At 38.0% G+C, this 23,398-nt stretch overlaps 2 protein-coding genes across 2 annotated transcripts; both read right to left on the reverse strand.

The window, feature by feature from the left end:
* Positions 1 to 288: 288 nt before the first annotated feature.
* On the reverse strand, positions 289 to 10,216 carry LOC137128262 (high mobility group protein HMGI-C-like). Its single transcript, XM_067506114.1, has 6 exons — positions 9,737 to 10,216; positions 7,544 to 7,742; positions 7,309 to 7,392; positions 5,928 to 5,978; positions 5,733 to 5,771; positions 289 to 3,899 (listed from the first exon to the last, which is right to left on the reverse strand). The coding sequence occupies exons 2-6, from the start codon at positions 7,646 to 7,648 to the stop codon at positions 3,816 to 3,818; spliced, it is 363 nt and encodes a 120-aa protein (XP_067362215.1). The 5' UTR covers positions 7,649 to 7,742; positions 9,737 to 10,216; the 3' UTR covers positions 289 to 3,815.
* Positions 10,217 to 11,209: 993 nt separating this feature from the next.
* On the reverse strand, positions 11,210 to 23,228 carry mst1 (macrophage stimulating 1). Its single transcript, XM_067506103.1, has 18 exons — positions 22,934 to 23,228; positions 22,209 to 22,353; positions 21,042 to 21,157; positions 20,844 to 20,958; positions 19,630 to 19,766; positions 18,997 to 19,117; positions 18,715 to 18,833; positions 16,893 to 17,067; positions 16,376 to 16,506; positions 16,031 to 16,133; positions 15,373 to 15,509; positions 15,196 to 15,228; positions 14,969 to 15,083; positions 14,803 to 14,880; positions 14,371 to 14,517; positions 14,107 to 14,213; positions 13,655 to 13,794; positions 11,210 to 12,814 (listed from the first exon to the last, which is right to left on the reverse strand). The coding sequence occupies exons 1-18, from the start codon at positions 22,980 to 22,982 to the stop codon at positions 12,653 to 12,655; spliced, it is 2,130 nt and encodes a 709-aa protein (XP_067362204.1). The 5' UTR covers positions 22,983 to 23,228; the 3' UTR covers positions 11,210 to 12,652.
* Between the last annotated feature and the right edge of the window lie 170 nt (positions 23,229 to 23,398).

The following is a 23,398-nucleotide window of genomic DNA, read 5'->3' on the forward strand; positions in this document are numbered from 1 at the left end:
ATGATAAAGAATCATAACAAAATATATATCACAGGTTTGTGAGTTCTATTAAGCAAGTGGGTGAGGACATATCAATAACATAACTAAAAAATGATGTTAAAGGTAAGGCATAAAAGATGATTTCTCAAGTTACACTTCAACTTTTCAATAGTTGAAAATGGATCAAGTACTGTATGTAACTCTATAACTATCAGTAAGATCACAAAAGAACATTGTCCTCCATATAAAGAGTAAATATCCAGACACAGCTCATGTAAATTAACAAACATTGACTCAGTTGTAGTTAAGTTAAGATGTGCCCTTCGGGCTGACTTCCATTCACTTATGGTAATATGATTGTATTGAGATGAGATGAGTGGACTACGACAGTACTAGTTTGATAGTTACTTCAAGACTTCATGATCACTTGCAGATCTGATGGAAAAGGTCAGATACAACTAACCAAATGTTTCCTCAGAGATGTCCCAAACTTGTTTGTTTTCAGAGGTAGTCCAGAGAGCAAAGCTTTAAGTCAATGCAGTTGAACAAGAAAATATACACGTCTATAAATGAATTGAGCTCATCTGGCAGCAATTTAGTAAACAATGCTGAAATACATCAAATTATTGGGATACAACATATCAGTGATAAAATAAGCTAGCCTTAGTGAAGAAACAATTGGCATATACAGTAAATGATGGGGAATATTCAAGTTATGTATTAAACAACTAATAAGTGATATGAAGGATACATATCTACCACGCATCATGACCACATGAACAACAACTTAAGGCTGTCCATCTGTCTATGTGCTGATATCCTGAACAATAAAGTCACAATTGACTGAAAACCTATTTACTTTTATTTTTAAAATTGCAGTTATTCAATCTACAGTAAATATCGCCCTGTAGACAATGAAATCCCTAGTTGTCCAAAATACACTATTTTTTTTATAAGAATAGATGCTATATTCATTTATTGATTAGAGATCAGATGATCTGATGTTCTACATTAAAAAAGTTAACCTTAAAATGTTAGTATTTTAAAATGGCAAAACAATCTTTACCCTTGATGTAATCATGTGGATAGTAGCTTCCATTTGCTTAGATTGTACGCAGAAAGCTCAAAAAAAGAGACCAGGGAGTTTAGTTGTACTTTGAATTAACTAATTATTCAAAGAAAGAGTATGTAACTATTGAAGAACCATGGGTGAAAAGGGAAATTAGTTAGCAATTAAACACACCTCTAATTAAGTAAATGTATGGTTTTCCTGTTACAGCTGTGGTACTTCATTAACAATGCTACTGAGGCTGTTCTCTGTGCTACTATTACACTACATTTTAGCGTCAGTGAAGTTGACTCATGGCAACAGGACATTTTTCTTGTTCGCTCGGAAAGTTTTATTAATGTGTCAACCCATTTTGTGAGTGTGCCGTGGGGTCTAAGAGTTGTGAGCTGTTACATCCTAACAACTCTCTCCTGCTAATATCCCTTTGTATTGTCTATCAAACCAGCCTGTTCAGATCAGGTGAGAAAGAAAAACCACCCTGAAGGGTAAAGTTATTTCCTGACCAAGCTTCTTGGATGAGCAGAGAAACATTTTGAACTAAAAAGCAAGAAGTCTTATTGCAATGACTAAACTTCTTAACTCCAACATTTAGCATTTTGGTCACATTGTGGCCACAGTGGTCTTTGTTATCACTTTTAATAGTCAGATTAGAGGGAAAGAAAAACTTGTGTTTTCTCTCAAAAATTAGTCAAACAAAGAAAGGTCACTGATAGAGTATTTACAATTAATTACCCACAATTATTCTGGCAATATTCACACAACATAATTGTGGTGATGTTTCGTTGTTTTCCATAACTGTCATGTATTTCAGCACTGCGTGGTTGTTGGCTGCCCGTCCTTTCATATCACATGAATGAGTGTCACACATACAATTTACAGTGTAAGAATTGAAAAATACATGATGTAGTAAAATCAGAAAGGAGTAACAGACCCCCCCAAAAAACAAACCAACAAAAAAAACAAACAAACAAGTATTTCATAAGGAACTATACTCTAAAAAAGCAAGTATTTCATCAAGTTATTGTAAACTATTGGCTGCATTTTATTTCCCAGGAGAACAAACAGAGTCTCACTTCAGGTTTGAACAGTTTTGAAACAAATGAAAATGATGCTTTTAATTGTACACCCATAGGAAAATCCTCTACTGGAGTATAACGTCTGTGTGTTTGTGCATATGTTTGTGTGCAGGGCTGAAATCCTTTTGTCTGTCTGTTTTGTACATCTGGACATGAACATGCGTGTGTTTACAGTAAGTGTATATGTCGCTGTTAATGGAGTGGGTTTTTACTTTGTTTCAGGTCTTCTGTCTAGTGTGTTACTGAGGTAGAATGAGAGATTAATAAACTGAGGTTTACATGAGGTCTTTGTGTCAAGGCATTCTGGTAATGTAAAATACAGATCAGAAACACAACAAACACAGCACAATTATTATTACTGAGCAGACTGACAACATGTTCCTGAATAGTTTTGTACCTGAGCTTTCAATATGATGTAAAAGCACTGTAATAGTAAAATCCTGAGTGTGGTAAAATGACATGTCAACAAGGTTGTTGACTACAGTTTATACGAAGCGTTTCTTTCCAAAATGAGATATCCATTTAAACATTTGGGTGCTTTCTCCCTTAAACAAGCTGCTTGTTGGAAGAAAAAAAAAAAAAAAAAACAAAACAAAAAAAAAAACGAATGTCACCAAGGTTATTAACTATCTTAATACTTTGCTTACATTGACATTTCAGCTATTGTAACTGAGCAAAGAACATGAGGCATTTTCTCTCAAAAACTGGATATTACATTTTGGAATAAAACCTTTCACATCTACTTTCACACTAATAAATTCAGCGCACCATGTTTATATTGTAACGTTGCTAAAAATGTCACCATCTTGCTCCCATTTCAAATGAGGATTCGTGACACTTAAGATAAAATTTTCAATACAACAGTTCAGTTTGGTTTCTTTTTCTTTCTTTTTTTTACCCCCTCTACCCTCACATTTTAACCTGTAAGGCTCTCTCTCTCTCTATACATTCCTCTAAGACAGATACACTCACACTGAGGGGTCAGGAAGGCAGGCACCCTTAAAGAAACTTAAATTCGAGGAAATACATTTCTTAGTCTTCTTGCTGTGAATTACATAGGGAGATGCTAGCCTGGCTCTGTCGAAAGGTTACAAACAAGAATCTCTAAACCTCAGTTGTGCAGCACATAACTGCACCAGTTTTACACTTTTGTTATGAATGGAATAAAGATATGATGTTAACTTGTGAGATTTAGAGATGTTAATACATAGTGTTTGGATGTCTGAACAGAGCCAGGCTACCTGTTTTTGTGTTAAGCTAAGCTAAAAAGCTGATAGTTATGCGCTGATGGGCCACAACATTAAAATAGCTGTTTGGTTTTAATGTTGTGGTGGTCAGGGATCAACAAGGATGTTCTATAACTATGCAACCACTGTGTGCATTGAAACCTATGAATCAAGACCAGCAATACATTATTCTCAAGTTGACCCCTGTCTAACACAACATTTAAACCACCAGCTGAATTTAATGTTGTGGCTGATTGGTCTATACCGATGATACGGATATGAGTTATTTACCAAATCAAATTCTTCATAAACCAACATATCTGGGGTACGGTATCAGACTGGGAGACGTATTCTGTTGGAGAAATCAATGTCTGCAATGATTTGTGTTCCTGAATCCCCATAATAGATAGGAGTCAGATTGTACCCCTGTTTGCTTTAGGCCAAACCTTGAGGTAGGTGTCCTATCTACTCCCCTTCCTCCTGTGCTGGAACCTGAGATGAAGACGGCTCAGCCTGCGAGGGACCCTCCTCACCCTCTTCTGATGGGCCCTGGAAAAGCACAGATCAAAATAAGTTTGTTATTGCACGATCTCGCCAAGTCTAGTGACTCATTATGATCAAGGTTGAATCAATACTAGAAAGAGCACAAGAAAGAATGAGTGTAAAAACATATTTGACTGATTGTATGCAAAGAAATAGGTCCGGCTGTCAGACCTAGAAATGTGAGGAAGAACGACGGTTATGTCAGGAAACCAAGAAGACATGAACAGAACTGTTAGATCAGGTTTCCCCTCTCTACATTGACTCATTCTTCCCCTTCATGTGCGTGCGTCTGAAAAAGGGAGTCTGTCTCAACGGTTTCAGTTCTTGATGCATCTTAACCTCTTTGACTAACTGCTCAGTTGGGAGGATGCGATAAGGCAGATGAGGGGCATCAAGAAAACACAACTGGCCCGCTTTGGTGACAACTGTTGTGAAATGTTTTCGTTTGAAAAATGAACAATTTGGCTAAAAGAACCAAAGTTTTTGAGAAAGAGGATGTATATATTCATCAAAATTGGATGTCATAAAAGGATGTTTAGAGGTGTATCTGGGGAATTTTGAACTGCCATCTGTGCATTTCCAAGAACATGTCATATCATTGTAAAGTCAGTTTATGTAAATCACAGATTGTGCCAAAGCAACAGAAACTTTAGCAGAATGAAAAAGACATTTTTATATGCATAAAACTAGATATGCACAAGTTATAATAGAACAAAAAATGCCTGGGCCAATTTTTTAGACAAGTTAGAGTATATACAGAGGTTGAAGGACCGAAGTCTCCATCTAATGGCCTTTTTCTGGCCAAAGATTTAACCCAGTAAATTTTTGTAAATGACAGACATCTCATTAGGATGTTGATTTAACTTAATGGCCATTTTAGGAGCAGGAGCTGGTTTGTGGTGCTGTTGTATTATGCTGAGAGGTGTTTCTAATATTATGCTATAGCAATAAGGGCACACTAAATATAACAAACACCTCTCTGTATAATGCACAGAATCAGTTTTGGATGGGTATACTCATAAACTGATCCATGAGTGTAAATTATAGAATATAGTCCAACTGGAATCAAGCAAGACATAGTTGGATGTATGTGAGCTGGCAAAAAGGAGTTTTGAATGTATTGTAGGCTATAGCTGTCACACTCTGGAGTGAGATGTGTTTCAAATGTGTTTTTAAAGTCTAATGTCTTTATCAATTGTGCTGCCATCAATGTGTTGGAGTTGATTTCGCACTGTTCTCACCTGTTTTTTGGGAGGTTTGAATGTAGTTTAGGTTTGATGCTGAACCCAAGCTCAGTGATGAACACAAATTTATGATATTCACTGATAGTTACATTTGATCAGAATGTGCAAATCAACACTGCAGTTGTGCAGCATAAATGCACTGTAACTGATATTAGTCAAAGGGTGAATGTATGACACAAATTGAGATTACTGTTCAACTGAAGCTAAGGTTATGTTGCTCCACAATCAAACTGTCAAAGGCTCAGGCTCAGTTTGATGCAATAGTAGCTAATTAAACATAATACTATTAATAATAATGGATTCATAAATGGATTTATAAATATTTCAAAACAAAAAAGACCTAAAGTATTTGTGGATTAAAAATTAAACAAACCTCAGATTATTAAAGCATGTAAAATAACAGCCAACATAGTTCCAAGAATTAAACTTTATTTCATAGAGTTAAACTTAAAAAAAGACCATATTTCATCCCTTTAAACCCACATTTAAATCAAACAGGATGATTTCTAATCATAGGAAACCTGTCGATAAAAAGGGCTACATCGAAACAAAACTGCACCACCCTTCTGCCTTTTAAAGATTTTATTTTCCTCACCTGCTGCTCTTCAGGTACTTCCTGAACTACTTTCTGGGGCTGTGGAAAAAGAAGCAACAGACATTAATTAAACATGAAGGCAGAGCAGCCCTGAAGGACCGTGTAGCTCCAGCATGCGCAGGCACCTTGGGAACTTCGAACATACATTTACAGTTAACTGCATGATGTCTGTAAGTGTCAGTGATTGCTCCATACCCATTTCCTCGGTCGCCCACGTGGTCGTCTCTCCCCAACAGGCTCTACTTTCTGAGGAAGAACAGATGAATGGGTAAATCAGAAGCTTACATGAAATACTAACTCCACAGGTTTCTGTTGAAGATAAGATTAATCAAATAATATTTGGGGGTTTAGTTTTACATGTACAAGTTGCATGGCCTGCACGTTCAGCCCGGTCAACAACATTTAGGTGCACACATTTATGATATAGTGTACTTCTATATCTGTCTCCGCTGAAAAATGGGTAAACACAATAACAATGGATCAGTTTGACTGATCTCCAATTGTCTAATTGCAGGTTTATACACAAACTTCCTCACTCAAATATAACAACTTTAGCAATGTTCAGGTCTTGACAATAATTGTTTCTACAGAGAAAGTAATGTGGAAAAAGTGCAATTCCATTCCTAATTCCCATTTATGTCTTTCCAAAGTACACAAAAGTAATGACAGCAGTTATTTTTCCACATTTATATAAAAGGTACAGTTGATTTATACATTTATACAGCATGTTAGAAATGCAGAAGAACTTTCTACAAATCTTCAGATTTTGATGTGAAGCTGCCAGCAACAACTTTTCCTCCTCAAAAAATTGCTTCTTGAAATCTTCAAAGCTGAACTGTGAGAGTAGATTTAGCATTGTAAAACATTACAGCAAAGTAACAATGTCCTTCAAATATATGTAGCAGTGTAGAAAGTATACATTAGAAATACTTTAGTATAGTAAAGTGAGTATAGTAAGTACCTCAAATCTTTACTAAGGTTCAATATTACAATAAATCTTCTTGCCACCACACTGTGCAGCAGACAGTGTGAGTACACATGGTACGGTACAGAAAGTACAGTAAGAGTATTTCAGTTTCTGTTAATCTTTAGCTCCTCAGAATTATAACATCCAAAGTCTATCTTTGACCACTGACCCACAGGCTGTGGCATAAATACTGCACTGATTTAATCACTACTTATCCTCTCTCTGTTCTCAGCTGACATTTTGCTCTATTAGCGGCTGCTAATGCTCTTATACTGTCTCACAAAAGACATCAATTTTTACATTTAAAGGACATATTACTTGAAAAGCTCTCAGATGCGCTAGCACGTCTCACGCAGATAAATGGAACAGATAAATCTGTTATACAGTATGTTGTAAACACATAAACAGCTGTCTGGTTTCTTTGTTTCTCTTGAGAAAGATCAAGGTCATTTTGACTAAAGTAAAAACTAAATTTTTTAATAAATTATTTTGCACAAAACCTCCTTACTGGCAATGTAGGCTGAGATACAATTGTGTAGAAATTATGGACGGTTGCAATTATAAAACTAAATTTGATATAAAAAGTTTACATCTCTGATCAGTTTCAACCTTCAGTGCAGTTCTGGGGCCTTTGTTCTTGCTGCCTTTTGGTCGTCCTCTCGGTCGCTTTGGAGTCGGTGGTCCAACGGGTTCCTGTAGAAAGATTGGATGTGGAATCAAAGCTTCAAGTGAAAATTGTTTTCTACAGCCAGAAGACATAGAGGTCTAAACAGCAAGCTGTTATTTTAATTAGGTCAGGTTAGGTCAGAGAAAGAGTCAGATTCATTATTTACTGAAGTCCTACCTGCTGCTGTTTCCTTGGCCGACCCCTGCCCCTGCGCTGAGGCTCAGGAGGTGACTGGGCAGTGCTCGGCTGGGGAGATGGCTCTTTGGTCCCACTGTTACTCATGCCTGTGTCTGTCCACCTGCTTCAAAACGTGTGGGCATCAAAGCGTGGAGGATCGGCCTCGAGGGCTGAGTGGATAAGACCTGAGTATCAGGAGCTGCAGTTGTGAGAAATAAAAAGTAAATAAATAGCAACTCTGACATGTCTTTTTTCAGAAATTGTCTTTCAAGAACTTTAGGGTAATAAACTGTACTTTACCACTTCAAATGTTTTTCTCCTACACAATTACTACAGTGAGTTTCAAACTGCACTTAATGCATCATTGAAAGGATAATTCAGAATCACAGAGGAGCCTTTTCCAAGAGAAAGCGTGGGAACTGCTTGTATATAAGCCTTGGCACCAGGGTCATCGGAACACAGACAGGGGTCTGGCAAATGCAGGGAAACATGAGAGCGGTGTGCAGTGACTAAAAGTAGCACAGATATTCACAACTCAATCTACCATCCAAAATCTGTATCTACTGCACTGTACACCATCTTTCCATGTGCCTTCTGTGAGTTATTTCTCAATGGGTTTGTGCATGTGGTCGGTGTAGGGACGCTGCTACAACTTTAATTGTAAAAGTCTGTGAAGATTCCCAGTCATCAGGGTTGTGGTTGCCAATGATTTAACTGCAAAACTTGTGCATCTTAGACAATTTAACACACACACACACACACACACACACACACACACACACACACACACACACACACACACACACGAACTACTACATGTACAATTGCAACAGAAGGAATCACTACATTCTGACTGTGAACTTTTTGCAGTCTTGTTTGAATTTTAGGGTTTCACCGATTAGTCGATTGATCAACTAGTTATTGGACTTTTAATTTGCCCTATGTGATAGTTGTCTTAATACCTTTGAGTTTTGTACTGCAGGTCACAGGAAAAAAAAACATTTGTCAATCTTTTAATTTATAAAACAAATCTCCCAGTTAATATAATGTCAGGAAATAACATAAAATAGCCTGCACAAGGCACAGCCCAAAGCCAAATGACATGCAGCAAATCTTTATATATAAAAAATGTAACACTGGGAATAGTTGCGGATTAACACCCTATAACCTATTAATTACTGACTATTTTTTTCAACTCTTTTTGCAGCACCAGTGAGGTTATCATAGGATTAGCAGCACACGCACTACAACAATGTATCCTTTTGTTTTTTTATTGTATTCACTTAAATGCTCCTTACTTATTTACATAATTAACTGTCTTTTTCTTATGAGCGGCGATAATAGCCTAAATAGTTGGTAGTATCCCAAGGTGGTCTTTTACCATAACGCCTAGCTCTATAAGGAATGTGCCAAACACTAATTGCCAACACAGCCTATCAATACGGCCGCACTGAAGCAGGAAGTCAGAGTAATTTGAGAAATCTGCGTCCTTATTTAAACGATTTAAAGCTAAACGAGATGCACGAAGTCGTTTGGTCTCGTAGCTTTAACTAATTTCGGAGCAGGACAACAAGCGTCCTTCACTTCTTCTTCTTCTGCAGCAACAGCAGCAGCAGACCGTCCTCTCGACTAGTCTGTTTGGCAGTGAAGTACAGGACTGAATGTACTTTTTGCATATGGGCGGCAATTGCAACCGTAAAAAAAAAGAAAGAAAGAAAGAAAGAAAAAAAACACAGACATTCTTTTTCTGCCTTTTTAGGAAGATGCGTAAAGCACCTCTTGAATCAAAACCGTGAATGCAAAGCCTTCTCGACTTTGGGTAAAGTTACTGGCACATGTTGACTGAAAAACAACAGTCGAGGCCACCAGTGTTTAAAAACGTAAAGTCGGCGGTCACCACACAACATCCCCCTGCTCCCATCACTTGCGCAATCGACCACAAATGTGTTGGATTTTGGAGCGATAACAGGTCCGCCGACCTGGATAAACCGAGAGCCAACAAGAGCTGCAAAAAACTTCACCAAAAGGAACAAAGGCAAACAACACAGGTGCAAAAGCTGTCCTTTCAAAGCAGCCGGATCACATATAGACTGCATACATTCAGGCTATAGGCTCCATGTTCAGGCTGAGTGAGCCTGTGCATGCAGGCAGCGCCAAACCCAACAGAATGAGAGCAGAGGCTGCTGAACTTACCTACAGTCGGTCTGCAGTTTCACCTGGAAGTTCACACAGTCAGATCACTTTGTGCTCCTGCACAACTATGAAAATCTCAGCGTATCGACCGTCTCATTGGCTGAAATGAAAGAGTAATCTCTCTCTCCCTCTCCCTCTCTCTCTCCCTCCTCCTCTAATCGGAAATGTCTGTGATCCCCCAGACGTCCAGTCACGAATACCCCAGTTGCAGTATAATGGGGGGGTTGTAGCAGAGCAGTATGCATTGCATACTTTCTCTATTAAAGCATGTTTCAAGAAAGAACGAGGAGGGTAGGAGGGTAGAAACAGAGGACCCCGCCCCGAAAAGCTCACCGGACCACCCACTTGAGAGAGGAAAAGAGAGGGAGACGGGCATCAGACGGGAGGGTAAAGTCTGGTTCCGGGGTTCCCAAATTGGGGTCCGGGGGCTGGGAAGTTCCCCACAGAATGCAAGAAAGTGTTTAGTTTGCTTCAGTGAGATCAGAGCGTCTAGACTGTTTTGTGCAGAGGTTTTACTCTCTCTCTCCCTGCTGTTATCTCCCCACCTACAGCGTTAGAGATAAAAAACTGTACTCTAAGTAACAACAAAGGACATTAATATCAAGTGGATATTCTGAGAACATAGTGTGCAGGATAACATTTAGATTTAAAGAAATATTTACCCTAGTTGGGCTTGTTTAATCACACATTACATGCACCAGTGAAAGTACAGCCATTCATGGTTTATATGTTATCTTATCAGTTATTCTTTTGATGATGTATCATTTTTAGTTTTTAAACCATTAATATAACAACTCATCCTCAAAAAGGGGCTGTGTATTTTCAGAATGATATCTGTTGCTAGTTTGCATATTACATTAAGGCTTCAAAATGGCTGAAATAATGCTTAAATTTAAACTTTTTGTTGTTTGGTTTTGGTCTCCATGATTTTCAACAGTTACATAGCAAGTTTGCACAAACTGAAATACAGATGGAAATCTTTGAACCGCAGTGAATACACATTCCAGGGTTGGGTAATAGTGGACTGCTCATGGAGTCATGTCAGGTGAGTGCTTTACTAAACATAAAGCTTTTAGTTGTAATTTTGAAAAACTGAGCTTAAATGATGTAGAGTGTCAGCTTCATATCAGAAGTGACAGTGACACAGAAACTTCAGTGAAACTATTTTATTGAAATCATATAGTAAAATAATGGCATTCAGCCTACACATGATTTCTCAGGTCAATAACAAAATATGAATGAAGCAGGATAATAAAGAAAACATTTGTGTATTTTGTAGCATCATTTATATAAAAAAATACTCAGATTTCAAAGAAGATTTTGGGAACTGTTGCTGAGAACTGGTAGTCATATATGAATTTGATTAGTCATCCACTAAGAATAATACTAAATGAAAGTTAGACTGACACTAATGAACCTGCCATTGCCAAATGGTAGATAACAGGCCATAATTAGTTAGACACGGGCACTGTCCACACTTCAGTCCTTTTATTTCTGTACAATGTATATAATAAAATGTCAGTATCTTCTGATTGCGCTTGACAAAATAGAAAGAAAAGGAAAGAGAAAGTGGGGAATAAGAGACAGGGAGGAAAGTTTGAGAGAGAAGCGTGTGCGTGCGCGTGCGTGCGTGCGTGCGTGTGTGTGTACGTTAGGGAGAGCACTGTGGTGGCCTTCTGCAGGCTGGTGTGTCGGAGATTAGGTTGGACTCTGATCTTGAGGTTTATTTAAGCTGAATTCCGTGGGCTCATCAGGACCGGGTTATAAAAATCCTCCTATAGAACTAGAAAGAATGTGCAGCGCATACAGTTCTGCATAAGGCACAAAGGCATGTCTTTAGAGGTGGGGGCAGGCATCAAAAGACAGGGAGAGGAGGGATTTCTTTAGAGGCTGGGGGCAAAGGAGGTTTTTTGGCGCCCCATTCAATGCCAGGGAGAGGAGGGGAGGTGTACAGTTTTGTGTTAAAGGGTACATTTCCAGGGGATGTTGGGAACTTAAAAACTTTAACCCCCCCCCCAGAAACCCCTCCCCTGTTATTGAAGGTTAATTAGCCCATCTACTCTGGATCTTTGGAACCAAGTAGTTTTAATATCTGCATCTTTTTAGTTTAGTAAATAAAATCTATTGCTGCACTCCTATTTATCATAATTTACTATGCGTATCACAATTTAATAAAAGTTTTACATATACTTTAAGGCAATTGTAGTTGTTAAATGTGATAACTGGTTTATTTGTGTATTTTTCAACAGGTTCAACTTCTGTTGTGAGCACCAATAGTGAATAAACCTGAATGACAAGGCAGTAAAACACAGTTGTGATAATATACAATATGTATTCATAGGAAAGTGTCTGACAAAAACTGTACATTATAAAATACTTAAGTGTCCTTAGCTGCTTGCGACTACATTAGCGTGTTAAATGATGTATTGCAATTACTGCTTATATGTGACAAATAGAGAGTCTTAAAGTCAAGAAAAATTTATGTTAAGATTAAACAGCTTTACATATACGTTTACACAGTCTTTTTCAAACCTGTCTGCATGTATTTTGCCTGCTTTAGTTACTTGCAACAGGTACTTCATGAATGTATACTGTGTCCACATTTTGTCTTTTCTGTAATTTAAAGGATGATTTAAATCTAAATAGACATTAAAAATTAATAATATAAGAAGCAGCAGAAACAAATTCATGTGCTGCATTTTCTCCACAAGCAACTGTCTACCTTCAATGTTTTCTATGAAACTAAAAGAGTTAAACTCATAATAAAATCCGATTATAAATGTTAATGTATAATTTTATTATAATCGTGAAAGAGCTACTTGTGAAGAAAGAACTTAAATGGTTAACTGAATAACTGCTCAAGAAGTGTTTGAAAGTGGATTTTATCAGTCCCTTGTTGGATGTCAGTGAATGTCTCTAAGCCATTTCCATGACCTTCTTTATCCAGTCCACATAGACAGAGACACGAATGAAGATGTTGGGCTGCCCCGGGTGTCCACAGCGCCTCATGGGGATGATCACACCCTCAAGTACCCAGCAGTCCCTGTTCTGACACGCCAAAGGGCCTCCATAGTCTCGCTGCAGACACACAAGAACAGCACTCTGGAGTCATTATTTGTCTCTGTTATGACTGACTGTCACTGCTGAGGTTGGAAACATCTTGCAGTCACATCTTGTCCAGTCTACTGCTATTATCCAAATGGTGACTGAGTTTGATTTATAGGAGCATATAAATAGCTAGTTGCTCTTTACTTTAAAGTGAATTTTATCATCAAAAGATTTTTTCACCATCAGCATTTGAACTGCTAATTTCTCAGAACTTTACAGCGTGACTCTCGGTGAATGAAGAAGTTTGAGTCATTCACTTTCTTGCAGAGAGTTACATGAGAAGATCAGTAACATATGACCACATATCCAAACCCAACAACTGACTGATCCATTTTGAAAAAAAAATTAACAAACAAAAAATAACATGGTAATTTCTGAACTTTAGCTGTGGCAGAAGGTCATTTTATTTCTAGCAAACAAAAGCAGTCCAGATGTTTTTCTTCAGTCTTTATGCTAAGCTACGCTAAACAGCAGCTGGATGTAGTTCTATATTTAAAATCAGAGCATTATCACACCAGAAATTAAATAATTTTCCTTTAACACATTTGCACACTAGAGAAAATGTGCGGTGGCAACCTTTTGATGGAGTAGATAAGATGTATACAGATTTGATTTCATATTTTTGTTTCTTGCCACACCTTTCTTAAGCCTCTGTTTGGAGTCTGCATCTCTACATATCAAGTTAAGGGCAAATAATTCTCAAAAACAATAAAACAGTCAGAGATTAAAGAAAACTGCTGGAGTGCCAAATGAAAGTTATAAACATCTCACTCCAAAGCAACGGTAAGGGCTTTTTGCATTGGCACTTACCTCACAGGCACCTACTCCACCCTGGAAAGAGTTTGTGCACATCTCATTCTCACGCACGCGACCTCTGAAGTATTTGTTGCATTCTTTGTTACTAAGAACTGGTACCTGGGCCACATTAAGCACAGTCTCATCTCCAGTCCCTTGAAAAAAAATTGAGAAGGAAGAACAAGTTAGCAATTAAGGCGTTTAGAGAGATGAAGGATGAAAGATGGAAAGTGGACAGATGTTGAACGAATCTGGAAATTGCAATGCCATCTGTTGCTCAATGGCCTAAACAGCTCTCTCATTTAGGTGCAACTTTACTTCAAGGGCAGAAACAACCAGCCTCAAGGAACATAACAACACGCCTCATCTACGGTTAATTACCACACTAACAAAACATAGTAGTTGCTTAAAGCAAAGTATGCAGCAAATTCTGTGTCAAGTTAACATTTTGAAGGCATTATACTCGCCTCTTGTTTCGCCCCATCCTGCAATCTCACACATCGTGTCCTCAGCTACAATGTAGCGCTCAGGAGGGAGGCAGATCTGAGAGACACGCTCATTAAGCTGGGCAGGGCTACAGAAAGAACAGAGAGAAATTATTTGTCTCTCTGTGTGTCTCTCTGTGTGTGTGTGTGTGTGTGTCTCTCTGTGTGTGTGAGTGTGAGTGTGAGTGTGAGTGTGAGTGAGTGAGTGAGTGAGAGAGAGAGCTGGAAAGACTAGAAAGTACACACAATTCCAGTTGTAGCAAGACAAGCTGAGACTCAGAGGGTCCACAGACGATCTTGGTCAGGGGAATGGTTTGCACACCAGGCTCTCCTTCTTGTGGATCACGAAACAGTGTTCCCATCCTGGCTGAGTAACCAGGCAGGTCCACATAGCTGTGGACACATGCAGAGAAGAAGACATGGAGATACAATCAAAGTCCTGTTCATTGTTAACTTTTTGCATGTATAATACCACACAAACCTGAACAAATTAGCACAAAGTACAGTTGAAGCTGATGGGAATATCACATCTGTCAATTAAAACTTTGACCCAGTGTTGCTGCCAGTGGCTAAGGGATCATTACAGTAATACATGGGTAGATTTTAGATGTATAACAGCTGCTGATGAGTGCTGCTCCAAAATTTCTTCAAAAAAGGCATTAAATAAAGAAAGTTTACCAGGAAGAGAAACACTGCTTGGTGCTGATCACCCATCTGGGGTTAACAAGGGAGCCTCCACAGAAGTGGTTTCCTTTCCTGCACGCATGAGGGCAGAGGTCATACACAGCACAGTGCATTTTACATGTTCATGGCCGTCTCAAGCGCCATGGTCTCTCAGACCTACCTGTCTCTGAGGCTTACTGTCCATGGTGAGTTTCCAGGAAGCCCATTCACAATACGCAACATTGACCTCTGCATGCGGTCTTCTCTCTTACCACACTCACTAAACTCAACCTTCTCTGTATTCACAAAAAGACACCACAGAAGATACATTCAGTATTAGTGTATAAATATATGAGGAGGCTTGTTGTCAACTTGTAAATCTTGCTTCATATTGATTTAGTGACTAACCAACTGATTCAGTCAGGGACACTTTCTCTCCAGCTGTTTAAAAACATCAAGAAACAAATCAATAGTTAATCACTGCCAGTCAAAAAAAAAACAAAAGTGCTGGATAAATTTCCACCCAACAGGGTATTAAAGTTCTTTAAGGATCTTGACAAAGACACTATAGTTCTGTATCTGTACCACACTGTTTGATGGCACAGTAGTCAAACTCTGTTTTGGGGTCAGTGGTGTAGCACCAGGGTCCATGCCTGTCCCCATCTGGGTTTCGACAATAGTTCTCTGTCAGATTGGCCTCAGGATGTGTCCTTGGATTTATCCTGGAGAATCAAACACATTTTGAAGCTATAGTCATCTCAGAAATGTCATAAATAAGTAGGACAAGCATTTTTTCTTTCTCCATTTGTTTGTTGTAGAAAATTGCATTCTTTGCAGGAAATCCGTGAATGCTCACTCCTTTTGTGAATTAAAACAAACTGTGTACTAACTGTAACTAAATTTAGTATATGCTAATCTTGTTGTTCAATGTTAGAGCTAATTTCTCCACACCTTAAAGAAAATGTTCACAATTTTTCAACTTTGTCTTAAAGTCATGTGCCATGTGTCCAATGATTATTGTTGTCATACAGCCCTTAGAAATATTCCTTTTAATGCACCTTCAAGCAAAGTGAGAGGAGATACAATGCACAGTCCCTGTTTGGTGCAAGAGTTTTTTCAAAAGCTAAATGACACAGCTTTCAACACAACAGGTGAGGTCTGTTCCATTCTTTGTTTTGCCTCTGTCATACAGTAAATCTCCTATAGGTCTAAAAGGCTGTGATCAACACTCCAATCAGCATACTTGGTCCTGTGAGGTGTGTTCACATTCCATTTCTGGCAGGTGATCCCCTTACGGGTTTTGCGGACCATTCCTTTGTAGTTTTTTCCATTTTCGTGGTAACAATCTGAAAAAAACAACAACACATTATTATGACACTGGCTTTTGATGAATTATGGTGCATGAGCAGTAAGATGCAATTTCCCTGGTAAGGTTTTTGGGAATTGCAACTTATTTGAGGGACTAAGGACAGATTTTATATATGTTGTCTTTTTGATGTTTGGTCATGCAAATAACCTTGAGTTGGCTAAAAATTGGATAAACCACTGAACTACCCTACACCTCTGTCCTCTGAATGAACAACTGTACCTTCAGCTTCTATGTCGTCTGCACACCGTTTGATCTGTAGGCACAGAGCAGTCCTCATCTCTGGCACCGATGTGAAGCACCAGGGGGCCTCGGACCCATCTGGGTTACGACAGTAGTTTTCCTCCAAACCCCTGGATGAGGTGTAACACAAAGTCAACCTAAAGCATTACGTCCCCTGACTCATCACAGGAGCATTAAATGACCTGTTACACAGACATGATGCATTTGTCCATATAATTTGGATGAATAAAATTTATACCAACACAGCTACTACAAATGAATGATTGAACAGCTAATCGATTCTGACATGATGAACGATCACTGCATCAGAAATGGTTTTAAAATTCATTTCGCATCCACAATGACACTCAGAGAGCGACTGTGGAGTTGCTGACTATCCATCATCTACTGTCTACTGTCAACAGAGAAATAATACTGCAGAAAAATTCACTGCAGTGACATCTTGACTAGCTGGCGATGAGTGCACATCCACCACTGTGAATTTTTGTATACTTACTTGCATTCATATGTGTTTGGGTAGAAGGGATGCTCATGAGGACTTTGGGCGTCCCACCTCTGGCAGGGGATGCCCGATGTTGTCTCGTTGACTTTACCTCGGTAATCCTCCCCGCGGCTGCGGAAACAGTTGGTAGTGAAGCTGGAGCGCTGTCTTTTCTCAACACGAACCTCAGCTGGGCAAATGGAGTATATTAAAGAGGAAATACATTTCTGCTATAAGTTGAAACACAGGTTAATAGTTAATTATTTTTTATGGCCTACAGAGTCTGATACTTGGACAATTAAAGAAACTTTGGACTTTGCACTTAATATTGCACTATACAAAACAATGCATTGTAATTTTGTAGTTTTAATAATCTATAATTGCAATAATTTTGATTTTATGATATCTTAGTGCGACTGTATGTAAACTACAGATTAACCATGGGGTAAGAGTGAATGTGTTTAAATGAAGTTTTTTAACATTATGACTATGGACTTAAATGAAATTAAACATGCTTCCACAGTTAAATGTATCGATTTGTAATTATAAATTATACAAAATTATAAAAATGAATTTCCTTGATATACTGTAGACTGGTGATCCAGGTTTCTTAGTCTTACTTATGCATGTATTGATTTTCTTTATTCTTGTAAAACCTTAAAGCATGAAGCCTGCAAAACTGTGTTTTTGTTTGTCATATTCCTTCTGGCTAATAAATATGAATGTATTCCTTTGCAGTGTTTGGTATTCTGGTGACACCACAAGATGGTGCCATCTCCTAGACTTTGAGTCCATATTGATCTCTGCTCTCAGTGATAATGTCAATGTTGCACAACTGATGTTGAAAGTTTGGAGAAAACACAATTGCCCTGTTTGGGTGATTTATTTATTTATGTTCTGAATCCAGAAGTTCAGTGTTTGAGTCTGTTTGGCGTAGCATTTCATAGTACTCCCAACTTAAAATACTAAAAAAATAAGCCTAAAAAGAAAATAATAATAATCAGACGTTTCATTTCTATGTTACAGAAACAGGTTGTTTGCAAACAAAATGCCATGTTGTTTGTATACAAAATGTTATCTTCTTTCATAGCCTCAATTTCTTTCTATATTGACAAAATAAAGGTAGTCCTACAACCCCTAATGAAAGCTGCACCAAAGTAAACACCTACAGAAATTAGATGGAAATTAAAATAAGCCATCCAAAAAGAGTCATTAAATAAATAATAAAGAGTATTTTAATTAACCTTGAATTAACCCAAAGCCCTGTGAGACAATGCAGGGTTTGACTTACTGACAAACATCTGCTCACTTTAGCCACATTTACTCTTAAATCAAAGAGAATCATTGGCGCAATCATGAAATGTCTGACAATTTAGGAAGTCATTTGCACAAACAACAAAAAGGGGATTTCTCTAAATTTAATTACAGGGACTTAATGAAACTCCCTAACTCCAGTGTGACTCCAAATGCCACAGGAATCAACTCAATTTAGCTCACATGTCCTCTGTGCTGCCAGAGGAAACTGAACCAAAATAAAACAGGGGAAACAAAGTAAAAGGTCTAACCCAACAAACCACAGACTATTATAGAAAAATCTTTTTAGAGCTGCAACTAACCGTTGTTTTAGTCATCAGTTAATAATTAATTGTAGCCATTTTCTCAATCAACATGTTGACAACATGGAAAACAATTCCTGTTAGAATTCCCCATGGTCTTCAGAGGTCTTGTTTGTGATTTTCACAGAAGATTGAAAAGAACAATAAATTCCATTTGAGAAATTGGAAGTTGTTCTACGTCCAATATTATTTCTAATATTGCTACTAAAGTGACATCTTACTGCACTTTCTGATTTCGCAGTTCTCTCGCTCCACCTCGGGGTCTGTGGTGTAACACCAGGGCACTGGAGAGGCATCAGGATTACGGCAGTAGTTATCATCCAGACTCTTATCAGGATACCTAAAAATACACAAGTCAATATTTATGTCCACACAAGCAAAAAAGCTCCTCAAGAGTGTAGACGCTGTAGTCTGTGAAGGTCCTCAATCACAAATTTTACAGTTACACACAAGATTTAATCACTTCATCATTTAATGTCATGAAGTAATAAATGCATGAGTACTTTTCAGGCTGGTAAATGTGTTGGTGAGGGTACTGCTGGTCCCATCTCTGACACTCTTTGCCACTCACAGTGTGGTCAACTTGCCCTCTGTAGTCCTCTCCGTTACATGTCATACATACCTCTGCAAATTACAAATCACAAACATGGTGTCAGAAGTGCCATAAGGAGAAAAGCAAACCATCATCCATATACTGCAAAAACACTCATTTACAGGTTGAAAAGTTCCCAAGTAATCTCCTTGAAGATATCTGATATGTAACAACATTTTAGAGTTTTTTAAAATGGTCCCTGTTGATAGGACTTTTCCTCTAACCAGAAGATTTCCGTGTATATAACTGAAAACGATACGAAATATAAACAATTTTCAGACACCAATATCCAGTTGGGTTTAAAAGTTAATAAATTCTCTTAAACACATTTCTATGGAAATCTGCACCTGTGTATCGAGAAGTGGCAACTAATTTATCTAACTGGGTATTCACTACATATAATTTTTACTTTCTTAGAATTTAGTAGAATTAAAGAAAATGTTCTTTTTAACAAGAACTCTACTCGAAAATGGTTATAAAATTTTGGGACCCATAAATGAAATGTTACCCATTTGCATAAAGTATGGGTGTGTGTAGCATGTACCATCTTTGCACTGGGGGATGTTACAGCTTTCATAGCGTCGCTCAGGATCGGTGGTGTAGCACCATGGACCAATACGATCCCCATCTGGATTCCTGCAGTAGTTCAGCTCTAGTCCATTGGCAGGTGTGGGAATCCACCTGAAACAAGCAGAGGGATTTATGGAGTATTACAGTAGTATAGTAAGTGTGGTTTCAGAAACCTGCAGTTATCTAGATATGATAACCTCCAGCTGGAACTAAAATATCTATATGGTATATAAACTGTTTATTTCAGGTTTCTCAGAACAGTGGCTGAGATCATGAAGAATTTTAAACTGTATTCAGGTGATCAGATACTTGGAAACTGTTGTTGGCTGCTGGAATATGAATAACCAGCTGAAGTTTTCAGAAAACAAAAGAGCCCAAGCTTAAATCTGCATGAATTAATTTTTGGCATTTGGAGGCACAAGAACTCCAAAATTAGATTTTGGAATTGATCTCTTGCCCCTCTCCACACCTGGAACAAATATGTAAAAAATAAAGTTTGGTGTTGGTAAATGGATTTCTCTCATCTGTAAAAGGAACTATGGTACAATTTTTTTTTTTTTTATAGAAAAAGGACACAGAACAGCTGAGGTGAAATCACAGTTTTAGCCATGACAAACGTGATTTAAAAATTTACATTTACATTACAACAGTTGTGTACAGTTTTGCTTAGCAGCATTCACATTCACATATAATTCACTAATATTTTTCTTTTACTGGATTATAATTGTGCCCATCTAGACGGACACACCCATAACTATGCCAGCAGAGTTTGGAGGTGTGTCTCTAATCTTTGCAGTCAATAATAGATTAACACCTATGACTCAAACATCAATAGACACCTTGTCTGTTTTATTTTCCTTTGTGCAATTGTACGCTGTGGCCCTTCTTTATTTCATGCTTGCTTTGGAGCTTTTTACCCATTTTAAGCTCATTTACCAGTTGAAAGCATTAAACTGTTAACCATTTCTTGTCTGTCGGTTCAGGATCTTTGAACAAATACATGGTTTTACATTTGGACAATTCTCTTTCTTAATCCTCACCCAGTATGACACTCTGCTCTACACCTTAAAACACATAAAGATAAATCAAAAGATGCTTTTTTTCAGGCCCAGTGTGCTGAAACAGTATATTAAAGATGTCTAAAAGACGACATCAGTTTAAGGGGATTTACTGGCGGCAGAGTCTTACCTGTGATCATGAGGAAACTTGGACCACCACTGCTGGCAGGTAAGGGTACTTTTTGTGATGAAAACTTTTCCTCTGTAGTCTTCCCCTTTACCCACAATGCACTTCCTGACATAGACTTCATAATAAAAACATTAAGAGATCTCAAGATCGGATACGTCGAACTGATCGGTCTAATGTTGCATTCGATGTCAGTCTTACCCTTTTTCTCGTAAAGGTCACAGTTTACGTTTCTCTTCACCTCTGCGTTGCTCCCATCGCCGACCCAGGGCAGGTGTTTACAGGTGACAGTTGGACGGGTCTCATAGTTGAAAGCTCTGGTGAAAATGATATTTTGATGTCAACAGTCTAAATTATTGGGTACAAATTTAAAAAAACATAAGCTGTCAATCAGGAATGATAATGAATACTGAGATAGAAATTGAGGGTGAACAATTGAAATTTTTGCCCAACTTTTGGAAAAACATTAATATCAAATACTTTTTACCATATATTAATGTTAATCATTATCATGGCTCTCATTGTGGACTGTGTCATAGTGAGTAGGTATAAGATGGAGCTGAGGTTAAAGCGTGGGATTATGAGCAATATCTTGTGTTTCCTAAATGGTTTAAATAATCTTGTTACCCTTGGTTTGTTTATAACACTTCTAACACACTCATCTGACTGTTGCCACACCGGAGATCCTATCGCGAACTCAGATGTTAGCAAATATTTTGTTGAATATAAAGTAATTAGGAATTTTAGAAAATTGTTAAATCAATGGAAACAAGGTCCACGTTTTGATAAACTGAAGATATACAGTATCCTTGAAAGGTTGTTTTTGTGGACTTCTTCTGAAGAAAAGCATTACAACTTAACTTCAATAACTTAGCAACATTTACAGCTTACTGTCAAATAAATGAGCAAACATTATTGTCAAGATTGATTCTGTGACGCTTTCGACTTCATCACATAGACTTCTCCTGCAGATGGAATTTACTGTGAACTTCTCTTTTAGGACATACTTAAATAACAGTCCTAAACATAGATAAGTGGAAATTTAAACACATGTGCTTAATCACAGCTGAATAAACTCCATTTGCTGATGAATGCCATGTGATATGACTGAAAGGCCCTGAAACACCACCTTGAGCTGAGATTGTTTTGCCAAAGACAAGAATTAACTTTCGGTCTTATCAATGAATGGGTCTGTCCCTGATGCCTATGACATTACATATGTGCTCACAACTTGTCATTTTTTAATGGACCTCATTATAGATCTGTGGACATAAACGCTCATTAACATAATCAACAACATCATAATGATGGCATCATTGCCTGATGATGATCTTAACCTGCTGTACTGAAGGAGTTTAGGGTGGATACCTGCAATCAAGTGACTGTGAACAGCGCGTAGCACAGTCCTCCAGGTTCAGACCCAGTAATGATGACATCCGTGCTGAGTTCCAGGATGTAGGGACCAGCTCTCTGCCCTCAGAGCGCTGGAAGTCGTTCAGAGGACTGCGGTAGCCTGTTTATTCGTAACACAATTAGAACCACAGTTTCAACTTACTGACCTCCTGGACTGGATCTATACGTGTTTCGACATTTATCCGTTTAGTTCTAGTTTAAGCTGGTGTGCAGATGCTCACTGGTACCAGCTACAACATTTGGGCACGAGCATGCTCACATATGACCTTTGGACCCAGATACAGTGGCGGTTTGTGAGATTAGAGGCCATGAAAAGCTTCAAAGACCAGTACAACACAGCTGAAACAAACCACTTCTACTACCACATACAGAACAACAAATTATGACATACTACCTCCTGTACACACACACACACACACACACACACACACACACACACACACACACACACACACACACACACACACAAAAATACTAAAACATTTCCAAGCTGGGTGTAGTAGATTTCTTCATTTTAGGGTTTATAAGATTTAAAGACAGCAAGTCTCTTAGAAGACAATTATTAATAGGATTTTACCCTAAATCTGCTTCCAAAATGCATATTAAAACAAAAACACAGACATGAGTCGTTAAAAATTAAACGCAGGGATTACAAAATAACATTCTTACAAAATTCTTACCAGTGACAAGTCCGACTGTGAGGAGAAAGTAGGACAGAAACTGTTTCATTGTATGTGATCTGCGGAAGATAAAGACTAAAAAAAAATAATCTGGATGATATTACAGCAAATTGTGATCGTTAGGCGATTTAAGTTTTTTGAGGACTAAAGGATTAAATGTCTTTTCATCGACTTGATCTGATAATAAAATAAAATCAAATAAAAAAATCACAGAAAGTTCAGTAGCGGTCTAGAAACCCACGCAGAAACACAAAGTCCTGATAAGACCCCGCCAGCCACACGCAACACTGAGTCCTTACTCAACCAGAGGCCCCAGTCTCCCAAACACACCAATCAATAGGTGCATTAATCATTAATCAGCAGTGGCACAAACTTCTTAACTTCTTCTTTTTTCATGATAATCAAACATCCTCCTACAGCTGCGTAAAAAAAGAAAAAAAGCAGTGAGAAAACCAGTTCTCCCAA

The sequence above is a fragment of the Channa argus genome, chromosome 5, assembly GCF_033026475.1.
Source record: "Channa argus isolate prfri chromosome 5, Channa argus male v1.0, whole genome shotgun sequence".
NCBI classification, from domain to species: domain Eukaryota; kingdom Metazoa; phylum Chordata; class Actinopteri; order Anabantiformes; family Channidae; genus Channa; species Channa argus.